The sequence below is a fragment of the Pygoscelis adeliae genome, unplaced genomic scaffold (assembly GCF_000699105.1).
Source record: "Pygoscelis adeliae isolate BGI_AS28 unplaced genomic scaffold, ASM69910v1 Scaffold66, whole genome shotgun sequence".
In the NCBI taxonomy this organism is placed as follows: domain Eukaryota; kingdom Metazoa; phylum Chordata; class Aves; order Sphenisciformes; family Spheniscidae; genus Pygoscelis; species Pygoscelis adeliae.
The window spans coordinates 8,890,780-8,903,106 of NW_008825167.1; the positions used below are offsets into that span (position 1 = coordinate 8,890,780).

Genomic DNA, 12,327 nt, shown 5'->3' on the forward strand with positions numbered 1-12,327 from the left:
TGTCTTAGATTAATGGTTTTGCAGTCAACTCATTAATGAAAGACAGTCAGTCCAATTACACAGGAGCATCTATTTAGTCTATTGAATACTGAACTGATAAACTCCTTTGAAAAAAGGATTCTATCAGTGTAATCTTAACTGGTATAAGCTTCTTTGTGAATGTATTTGCAGGTGGCTATGCTTCTGGTGAAGAAGCTGGTAGATTTATTCAGAATGCTATTCTGGAGCTATGCTACAGGGTAAGCCTTCAATATTGTTTGTTGTGATTAAATAAAAATACGGTATACAAATACTAAAAAAGAGATACATCAGTTATTCTGTATTTCAGGGGGTAAATTAGCAGGATATTACATTAATAGTTTCTGAATAACTTTCTGTAAGGTTTAGTAACTCATTGACCCTGAATCTAGTCCTAGTTTATTTACCAAAAAATGAAAAACAATATATCTTACAAAATAATACTCTGTGATTTGTGGCCTTGCAATCTTCATTGGAAAGCCAGTGAAATACTGCAGTCCAGTTCTATTTATTTAATTATTGTGTTAGCTCGTGAATTTTTTTTCTCAACACAAAAGCTTTTCAAACTGGATTATATTCTTCACAGGTAAGCAAAATTTCAAAGAAGAATCTGGATGTTATGTTTTTAAAGTTAAAAAATACGTGTTTTTATGTGTGTAAACAGTACCACCTTGGTTAAAATTTGTTTTAAAACCCATAAGCAAAGGAGGAAAACATTTAAAATACAGTCTCTTTTGGCAATTACCCTGGGAGGAAAAAAAGCAAAATTAATCTAGACTCCTTATTGTGGATTTATCTTAAGTTACCAATAGCTGGTACCATATGAAAATAATCCTTATGCTGCTCTGTAGTTCACAGGTAGCCATAGACAACTACAGAAGTTGCCAAATGCGTGTCTTTTGTTTTTAAACAGTTGAAAGATGATGCAGTTGCCCTGGTTGATGTCTTTGCTCCTCCTGACTTCATTCTCAACTCTCCCATCGGTAAAGCTAGTGGAGAGGTAAGAAAACCCATTTTTAAATTTGTAAATTTAATCATTAAGAAGGATATTGCCTTCTTATAGCCATAACATATTCAAGACACTTCACAGCTGCAAAGGAAAAGGAAGACACTTTTTCAGTGGAAAGTACCAGAGTTAAGTTGATGTCAGCAGAAAATGACATTTTGCATATGCTGGAGTTAGCCTTCAATGAGAAACTCATACAGTATTGCTCTAGATTGCTCTTGTGGGCATCTGTGCTGCTGAACAAAAAAAAATAAATTATACCATCCTCTAAGATTCCTTAAGGAGTAACATGTCTTTAGTATATAGCTTAATACCTTGGAGAGGTAGTAAGGTGTATTTCTTCTCTGCCTAGGACTTTTGCTGCCTTTATTGCTATTCATATTGCACCCAATTTGTGTGATGTTCATAGAAGTGGTGTAGAAATTATATCTTTCTTTTAATTCTTCATAAAATTTTTATTTTAATAGGAGAAAGGAAAACTTAAAACTTGTTCCAGTTAAAAATTATGTCAGAAATTGCACAATTCTTTGAGAATTCTGTTTATCCAGTGGGAATTCTAGGATATGACAGAGTATCTTGTACTAACCAGTGCAAGGTACAGCATAACCCAAGGGATCTCAGTAATCTTAATACAGACTTGAAGGATGCAGTTTTGTTAGCACCTCTCCTTGCTTTATGAATATATAATCCATCCTTGTTAAGGCTGAGAGATATTTTTTTGTATAGTCTAAATTACACAAAGCAAGAGCTGAATCAAGAGCATAAGGATGGCCATACTGGATCCAGTTCACAGAATACTCCGTAACTGACAGTGGCCAAGGAGAACACTGTATGAAACCGATGAAATATCAAGGTGTTCTTTCCCTGGTGTCTCAACTGTTGGCAGTTGGTGGTTTAAGAGATATCTCATGCCATAGGTTGTATTTGTATCACTCTGTTTAATAGCCAGAGTTGTATTTACCCTCCATTCATTTTTCCCATCCATTTTCAAATTCAGCTGTCTTTTGACTTCCATGACGCCTTAATTTCTATAATTTAATTATGAGTATTGTGAAAAGATAATTCCTAGTCGCAGTCCATATACATTTACTATCTGTGGGGGCCTTTTCATTCCTCTGACAGGCCTTGTTTTCCTTCTGTGTATCTTTCCTGGTTCTGCCATATCCTTTCTGAGGTGTCATAACCAGACCTACAAGCAGGATTCAGGATGTGGGTGCGGCATGGATTTGGCTATACTAGGTCACAGTCCCCCTCTGCTTTTTTTTTTCCTTGACACACTTAAAGAGCTGTATTTCATTCCAAAGTCTCAGCAAACCAAAATTCTTGCTTACTGGCCAACCCTACGCAGCAGGGCCAAGCTGTGGGATAACTATTATGTAGAGACTAGTGTCACAGTACGGTAGTTTGGTTTAGTGTGGATAGACCCTGTAGAGAATCACTAGAGCGTGGGGAGACTGCCAGGAAGTTTGACAGGATTGCTGAGTCAAGTGTACTAGATGCTTTTCAGTATTCTCTGTGTCTTCATGTCTAAAGTTGTCCATCGTTCCCATGGTGATCAAGCAATACAGAAGGCAGCCCAGATGTTTCTAACAAGACACTGACCTAACAGAATGATGACTTTGGTAACAGTCTCTACAAATAAAGGAGGAAAGGCTAGCTCTACATATCCAGCCATCTCAACAAGAGGACTATAATCATCAGTGGAAACTTTGTTTCCGTTTCTGTACATTTTTGAGGATTACATTAATGAAAGAGGTTATGGGAGGAAAGCTCCAAAGGTAACTCTGAGAGAAGGAACATCATCTGTAAGAATGCCAAGAATATCTGTATTGGCCAAAAGCCCATTTTCACCCATTATTCTGTCTCTAACAGAAGCTGTGAGCAGATGCTATAGGCAGGAATGTAAAATATGGTGCAAGTACACAATGCCACAATACTACCCCCTTTCTAGCAGTCAGCTGGAAATTTCTTATCAGCAGCTGATAAAGCTGTCATGTAATGGATTTGGCTAGCTCTTCTAGCAAGCTCTTAGCTCACACAAATATAGAAGCCACAGAGGCTTATTAATATTAGAGCTTAATATTAGGAATATAATACGTGAGACATGCAGATAGGACTCTAAACACTACTGACTTCCTCGTGTACTAAATATTTGGTAAGGTTTTTGTAAATTCATTGAGTCGTATTGAGAAAATAATTTCAAGCGGTGATATCCAACCCTGCAGAATTCAGGAAGGTTTTCTGAACTGCCTCTAAGTCTGTGGTTTTCAACTTGTGTAAGTATTTTCAACTGAAATTTGAAAACGGCTGCCAATCCCTCACTCAAAGAAAACACTTAATAAAGCTCCTTGTCTCCTGGCTGTCTATATTTAATTCGCTATTCATTCCTATCTTTGCAACTTCTAAAAACCAATGCAAACATTTTGGTAAAAATTACAGTATGGTAAAGAATAGATTATCCAAGCATAGCAGGAAAATGAATTTAATTCAGGATAGCCTGTGTTGTACTGCAGTGGAGTGCCTTGCACCATGAGCCACAGATCATAATCAGAGCAGAAGAAAAGTTTCCAAATTAGTTATGGGCAGCTTTAAGCACTGAATAAGAATTTAGATTCTCTTTAAAAGAAACTTCGATGGTGTGGACGTCATTTGCCCATAGAAGCTTTGACAATCTCAGCTTAGGTATGCGAAGTTTTCGCCACATTTATTTCAAGATTAATTAAAAATTGTTAGACAATATTAAATCAAAGTTGGAATTGAAGAAATAGTTAAGACTAGCCCATGTAATCAAGGTAAAAATATATGTAATATTGAATATATTTTATTTCGGTATTTATTTAAATCATCACAAATATATAGGGCCAAGCCATCTTTTGATTTAGAAGAAAGACTTTTCACTTTACATCACTGACTATGTTAGTATTGTATTATACTGTACTCCAACTTACTGCTGAAAATATGGCCTTCCTTTCCTCATTTTTCTATATTATTTAAAGTTTCAAGCTTCAGTTAATTATGAACTGCCGAATATTGCTAAAATTATACTTCTGCAGAATTTACTTCCCATGTACTTAACCGTTCCACATAAATTGCAAATTGATGAAGATGATGAATTAACATTCTGCTTATGAGAGAGGAATTTCTTACGCTCAGATCGAGCAGTTCTCATCTGGGAGAGAAGTTATGTTACTTTCCAGAAATGTGTTGAAATAAAGGTAAAAACAGACATGCACGCATACTTTCAGACACAGTCTTCAGGTTTAGACAGAACAAAGATTAGCTTAATATAGCCTTGTTTCCAAATTTCTACCTTTGATAACATAACTCATGTCAAGTTGAAAACAAGAAATTATAAGGGTTATTGGTTTCCTGCTCTTATGCCAAAGATGGACTAAATGATTTGCACAGATATCTGATGTTTACAGTACTCTGAAATTTTGTGCTTTATCTTTGTATTTGTTCTTGCCTGTACATAATTATTCACATTTGTTATCTAGAAATTCAACCACAATCTCATTTCAACCAATAAGTTAGATAATTTATCTTGCAGAAGTTTTCTTTGTTTTCTGTGTGAATTAACCCTTTTTTATTATTTTGCAGTTATATAAAAATATGTGGGTGGAGATCCTTCAAGGCAGCAAAGCTCTGAACAGACCTTCATGGTGGGCAGAATTTTGCATTAATAAACCTGTTACAGGCAGGCTGAGGTCAAATTTGTAAACCAAACAACTTGTAAGAGGCTGGATGGGCCTGAGATGGATACCATATTTCAAACATCAGGAGGAAATGAGACCATATGTCAAATACTGAAAATGAAAAAGATTTTCATAGAGAAGTGCCAAGTTTTAAAATAACTTTGAAATCAAGTCCAACTTGGTCTCAGGGACTGTTAACATAATAATGACAGGAGCAAGAGCAACATGTCTGCACACTATTCATAATTACGCAATTAAATACAAAAAAATGAAGATTCATTGTGATTACTGCTTTGCAAAGTTTCTATAAAAGAAATGTTCCGATCAGTCTCTTGACTTTACTGTCATATTACAGAAGTTAAATAATGAAAAAACATTTCCCACCAGGGATTATGAATAAAATGAACAAAAGCAAAATAAAAGAGAATTTGAAGAAAAAAGACATCAAGAACACCAACAGTGATAAACCTGTATTAAGGGATGGGAATCATTTCCGACAGCCCCTTTGAAGTCTGTGAAGCTATTCTGATTTACTTCATATGCCTCTGTGTTAAACTATTTTATTGCTCTTTCAGTGCAGGGGGGAATTGGGATTTTAGATAATCTGTCTCTGAATTGTGTATAACTCTATAGATGAAACTAATTGAAAACGACTCATTTATACATCTTTTTAAAAAATGTATGGTAATGCAAACTTGTAAGTCTCATATATGTTCTTGGTTTGTTATGAGGTTTTCAGTACTGCAAAACAAGTATCAGGGCTGGAATACACTGACACACGTAGAAACTGCATTTGTGTTTTAGGACAGAATATACTCAAATGAACTACTATAAATATGGTCTTGTAAGAACATACGACAGTGACAGGCATTATTGAACGTATTCGGATATTTCTCTTTTAGCTATATTAACTATCAAATACTTTTATTCACAAATGGAAGAGACAATAACAAGGCTTTGAAAATTCAGAATATTTTATGTTTTAGATATGCTGTGAAAAACAAAATTCATTTTTTCCTTCATTGTATCTATGAGCTGAAGCACTGTAAAAACCTAACTCCTGTTGCCCTTACTGTTGTGAGCAATCCTATCAAGCCAAAGAGATTATTTTATAAGTTAAAAAATTGAGTATTATTTATGGCTAATCAGGGGTGAATTATGGCTTGGGCTACTAAATAAATGTGATTTCAATACTTGAGTATTGAATTCTACTTGAGCAGAATCAGACCCTTGTCCTTGTGGGGTTTTATAATTTCATCTATTGTTGCAGTGTCAATATATGAAAGTTTGTAAGTCTTTACAGACTGCCACAATGTGACCAAGTAGTTCTGTAGAGGCTTCTTTGATTCCATCTAAATCTGACACAGCTCAGGAAACATTTCATGGCTGGAGAATGCATTGAAAGGCTGGTGTTGAAAAGATTTCTCAGAGTACCTCAAGGTACATTTATTTACTAAACGGACTTTTTTTTTTAAGTTTTTGTTTGTATTTTTGAGAGCAGTTTGTCAAAGAATCTAGGGACTCCCTCCAAGTGCGTAATAACACAAGTACAATTTAGGACAGGCCAGACGGAAGCTTTATTAACTATGATCATAGTGAGAGAACATTCGGAAAGCATCTCCCCCTCTGCTCCCCTGTTCTCGGCCAACTGATTGCAGAGACCCAACCTATATACCATTTCAGAAAAAAGAAAGAAAGAGGTGAGGAAAAGCAATCATTCCAACGTTAACAAAGCCATGTATCCAGCCCCAGAGGCATGGACTCCTTAGGTAGCTTGCTAACTGCCACAATTCTAAGGAATCAAGCAGTAAATAATATGACTATATGAAGAGATGGCTCTTGGTGGAACCTGTAGTAGTGGCACAACCTGTGTTACCTTAGCTCAGAAGTGGGAAGTTGGAAACAGTCACAGACTGTTAGCTTTTAGTTGGAAGGAATGTTCTTTTAGTAAAGATAACTTCTTAGCCAGACCTCTCAGTCTTAAATATTAATAATTTTACCACCACAAGGTCAAGGTCAATTAAAGATGATCACCCTCAACACACTTCATGTAAAAAAAACCCAAACAACAAGCAAACAAACAAAAACCCCAAAATGCCAAAACTGTTGTGTATAGTCCTACTGGAAAAATGGATAAAACCTATCATCTTGTTAAACCTTACCTGTATTTTTTTTTCTGCACTTCATTTTCTTTGCTAGAGATAGTCGGTGGTGCCTGTGGGGTTTTTTACCTCTATTCTTTCTTCTTTTCTAACGAGGTACCATAATTCAGGATGTCCCAATAGAAGCTCTTTGTCTAGCTGTTGAACTGTAGGGAACGATCAAAAATTTAGCCTTCTTTGCTGAAAAAAAACCCAGTATAAAGTATTTATTTTCTTTGAACTCTTTTGCCTCTTCTAATAATGTCCAATAGGCGGCATCATCCCATGGAAAAAAAATAGATCAATACAGCTAAATACCTATCATTAGATATTATGGAGTCATGGAGTCTCATGATTATCTTCATCTGTTTTCTGTACCTCTAGCGAATCCAGCAAGTCTGTGTTGCTTTCATTTGTGCAGACCTGAAGGAAGTAGGCAGAGCACATTATGCCCAATATCCAGTGTGAACACCACGATCTCTGACAGTGAAAGGGGCACACGGGGAAGAGATGCCCTGCTCCATAAAATGCAGAGACCAGTAGCATTGATCTGTCACTCCACATTCTGTGCTATCAATTGATCAGTAGCATTGTTTCACTGTCTTACACACATGCGATTTCACCATCACCTCTGAGCTTTTCATAAGTGATGCGGTCTTTTCCTGCCTCCTTCCTCACAGCTGGGAAGCAGAGCTGTATATAAATCTTCGTATAGACTATAAGTCTATTTATGAGGCCTTTGTAGCCCAGAAGAAAAACCAAAGGTGTTTGGCATGTAGCTTAAGCCACCTTCATCCAAAAAAACCCCTGAGAAATCAGCTGTGTCACGGTAGAACAGACCTGAAGACCCAATGAGCCCCAAAGATACCCGCCAAACACATGACAAGAAAACCAGACACCTCTGTAGAAATATATCCCTAAGCTGTTCCTGCTAATCTTATTTATTATGACTATTTAGTCAACATCCAAACTCCCTGATAAAAGCTGAGTCCCTCTGTGCTGATAAGGACTGTACAAACTGGCAGGAAAGTGTGCTGTTCTGAAAAGCTTCTAACTTCAACTAGAGAAAGCACTGCAGAGAGTGCATCATCAAGAACGTGATTATGGACAGGCAAAATGGGATACTCAGTAAAATGTCACAATTATGGACACTAATATGAACGGTCACACAGCTTGCACTAAGCTTAGAGCTTCATGGGATCCTTGGATACCCACACAGTTAACGGCAGGAGTTAGACACCCAAGCACTAAAGCTGAAGTAAGTAAAATCAAAGCAGGGGTACCATGAGGCCTTGGGGATTTACTCTTTGTAACACCCCACATCTCTGTACCCCAGCCGTGGGGTGATGGTGGCTGCTCACCAAGACTGTTTGCAAGCTCAGTGCCAGGTGTTCAGCAGCTGTTGGCCTTTATATGCTGCCCGCAAAGGCTGTCTCCATTTACTCTCACAACTAGCACAAAGCCATGGCGCAACAAAGGCAAGCTCATTCTATGGGCCAGAGCCACTCTGCACTCAATAATTATCAAAACTCTAATAATTTCTGTATGAATATGTGGGTAACCGTTCTTTAATCAGTTATCACTATGAATTAACATAACCTGTATGTTAAGCCAGACCTGCATAACCAAATGAGCAAAGCATCCATTTCCTCTGAAGTCAACAAGAAGCCAGAGGTTCTAGAGGTCTTTGACATCCAGCTTCTCAGAGCAGCAGAAATTGTAAGCGTGAACTTGCAGAGTTGCAGCGAGGAGGGAGAAAGATGTCATGAAATTTGGCATCCAATTCTCTACTAAATCATAGGGCAATAATTCAACAGCTACCACAAGATGTCATTATTATATGCAGTTTGCTCCTCTTCACGGGACATCAAATAAAAAAGGCCTCTGGCAGAACAGAAAAGTCATTTCCCTCCCAGTTCAAACGCCAAATAGATTTGGATGTGTCATTTTAGCTTGGTTGGGGAGCTGAGTCAAAGGCTGTCTAATAGCTTCAGTCCAAAACAATCCGGCCATGGGAATCTGTCCTTTCAAGCTGCCACATGAAGGCCCCTAAATCTGTCACCAGAAAGTTGAATCCAAGTAGGCCTGAAAGAGCCCTAGCCTACTGCTTCCCCTGTGCCCATGATGGCTTCTCTTCCAGATAGTGGCATTCTTCTTCTTTGTGACTTTGTCAAACCACCTACATGCCCAGGGTATTCCAAACTGGTTTCCTCTGTGTGTTCTATCAGAAAACCCCCAAATTGTTCATGTGCATTAGGACACTGAATGCACACATCTCTCTTGCTGATGGGGCTAGATAAATACATGAACACTTAACATCATCTTTCATAGGAGCGATGGTGTCGGGAGAAAGGCTTAGGGAGCCAGGTGGAAGCCCTGCCATCTTTAGAGTTGCAGTTCTGCGGATACAGGTTTCCCAGAGGTGCTTGTTTTCTGCAAAGATAAGTAGACTCATATGCTGCCATTTCTGTCTGAAAGCCTCTTTCCCACTGTAATAAATGATTTATTATGCGTTCTGCAGGGTGGCAAGTTTCTCTTCTGTTAGCCTTTATTCATGTATTTTCTTTACTGACTTAATGTGTTTTCAAACCAGAGTGGGGATTTAACACTAGCACATGCTATCAGCGTGACCGGTCTCTCTCTCAGATGCACCCAGACGGACATCACGGAGGCCTGTGTTTCCTCTTGTAGCACTGTACCTCCACGGGCCTTAGCAATGTTTTGTTATTCCCAATTCTCATTAGCCTGAGATCAGAGTAGGGCTCCAGATCATTTTGGCTCGGTTCACTGGCCTAAGGAGCACCGTAAGCAAAGGGGAGCTCGCTGCATGAGACATCCATGTGATAGCATAATCTGAGACAGACAGATCCAGCCACGGGAAGGTCAGCTGTGATCACAGCAGGCTGCCCACAACACTGCCAGTGGGAACAGAAGCATAAAGCTTCACTCTTCTCCAAGCAGTCAAGTCACAGGTTTATCAAATACAAGCAGAGCATTTCACATCATTTCTTTTCAGAAGGAGAAAGAGAGATTAATGCAGTTTTTGCTAAGAGCAACAGTTCTGCTGGCTACCTTGCCTTTTTCTTTCCCAAATTTTTGCGGTCTGGTTGCATTTGTTCAGCATTCCCACAGCATGAACCACTCTTGAATAAATGCAGTTTCCATCAGGATTTTCTTCACTGTGTTTGTCAAAGAATATGTTGGCAAGTGTGGGGCTACAACAATTCCCAGTGGATTTCCTGAAGCAAATTTACACATTTTTTTACGTTTTTGTTTGGGAACTATGGTCAGCTTTAGTATCCAGCATCTGCTGAGATTTGCAGAAGACTTCAAGTACCCAGTGTCAGTGGACAATAGCCCCCTTCACCTGCCCATATTCTTCCATCCTCCTGCAGAGTGCCCTCCCCAACTCATTTCACTTGCTTGTCATCTTCTCTGTACTCATAGCTTTGCTAAAAACTCATTTTTGCCAAATCATAAAATATCCATTGTTATTCCTCCTTTTATGCAAAGAATATTTTTAAGTTGTAAGTTCTTTGATAGAGAAAACGCCCCAATTCATAATGATAATTTTGTTTAGAAGGGCAATTGCTTGCAGTGTACGTGCCACGGAGAGACAACCAGGAACTGGAAAACAGCCCGTGCGAGGACCAACATGGTTTGGTCTCTAGTTTGGTCAGATCTGTGACTGCGATAGAGATGTGCCTTGTGATTTCAACGAGGGATCCATGGGCCAGGACACCTTCTACAGCATCTGGAGAAAAGCAACTCTATTGCCAATATGCCTTACAGCACACTGGCCCTACCACCTCCACGAGGTCTTTTGGGGCAGCCTGTACATTAGCAATGGAAAACCACTGCCTGAGAATGAAGCCTCTTCTAACAGTGCAATACGTTATTTTTGTAAAATGTAAGAATCAAAACAAGAATCTACAGGCAGACATCATTCCCTATAGCAAAAATACGAGCTGTGATGATAAAATTGTTTATAACGAAGCAAAAAAAGTACCCAACAAGTAGTTCTGCAGTGTATTTATGTGCTTTTGTCACTGGGATGTGATGAAATACTTTCCAGTCCCTCAGTAAGCCCGGAGGATGTTAAGCATCGCGTACTATGGTAAACACTTTAAAATCAGCAGACCCATATAACTGGCAACAGAAGATTGTGAAGACTTGATTAGGAAGGTCATTGGCCTGCTCATACTCATTTCTGTTATATTTAAGAGTATCAAAGAAATTCCACCAGATTAGAGTTTGCTGGATATTATACCAAAATTTTAAAAGGACAAAGAAGTGGTGAACATGATTCTATCACAAGCAAAATAATGGAAAATCTGAAGGAGGATTCAACTAATAAAATAATTAGCATATAGTAATACAATAAATATCAATCAGAAAGTTTATAGAAAATAGACTTTGTCAGACAAACCTGATTTCATTCTTGAAGGAGTTCCCAGGTATTCTTAAACTCTGTTTTTTGAATATATGTGACATGCAATGTATACATTTACCTCTAAGATGCCATAGTTAGTGTCACATGACACTGTGATTAAAAAATCAGCATTCTATCTATCAGTAATACACACTTTAATTGGATTAGGAACTTCCTGACTGACAAGATCTCAGAAAGTCATCAGTGAAGAAATCATTGTGTGTGCTTTAGGGGTGTTATTAAGGATAATCCTAGACCTGCCACTGCTTATTATTTTCCTCGGCGAGCTGGAAGTAATTCTGAAATCTCTTTTACTAGAATGTGCAGAATTGGTGGACTGGTAAATAAAGGTGAAAACAGACTTGACATACAGCATAGTCTGAAATGCTTAATAAGTTAAACCAGCCTGTTTTTGCTGATCCAAGTATGCAACAGCTCCTTCAAAAATACAGGGATGAAGAGAGATTTTGTCATTCTAGGTCAGACAGAGCCGAGGTGAGGTGAATGCTTTCCTCTCTGCACTGGCTGATTGCTCTCGTCAACAACTGACCTGCATTGATGTATTTGGGAGAGAAGGATGTGTTTTACAATTTCTTTCAAAGGTTACACGAGTGTCACAGGAAGAGTACAAAAACGTGTGATCCTTACAACCTTGACATGATCAGAGAATTGTTTCTTGTCCAGCCCTAGTTTTAAAAAAGCCACATCCGAAGTTAGACCCATAAAAATGCCAGCCTGCCTGGAAGATGGAAACTGTGTTGTGGAAAGTGAAAATTTCTACGAGTAATTCTGTCTCTGCTCACAGAAACCAGGTGCCAGGCTGCTGCTTGCTCACGGCACAAACCAGCAAAAGCTAAAAAAAAGAGCAACAGTATTGACTTCAAAGCTGGAGAAAAGTGTGGTACAACAGGAAACTGGACAAACTCAATGTTTAGCATGTCAAAGAGGAGCTTAAAATATGATGCGATTACAGTATTATCGGCTTGTCCGAAAGTGGAACAAAACGTTGAATGTCAAAACAAATCTAATTTGTGT

The 12,327-nt window shown here is 38.3% G+C and overlaps 1 protein-coding gene across 1 annotated transcript in view; it reads left to right on the top strand.

The window, feature by feature from the left end:
• The window catches only part of ACOX3 (acyl-CoA oxidase 3, pristanoyl), a 35,927-nt gene extending 30,016 nt beyond the window's left edge, over positions 1 to 5,911 (top strand). Inside the window, exons 15-17 of the mRNA XM_009328822.1 lie at positions 172 to 239; positions 932 to 1,018; positions 4,625 to 5,911. Coding sequence (XP_009327097.1) covers positions 172 to 239; positions 932 to 1,018; positions 4,625 to 4,744 — 275 coding nt within the window. The 3' untranslated portion in view covers positions 4,745 to 5,911. The remainder of the gene's footprint in view (positions 1 to 171; positions 240 to 931; positions 1,019 to 4,624) is intronic.
• The last annotated feature ends 6,416 nt before the right edge of the window (positions 5,912 to 12,327 follow it).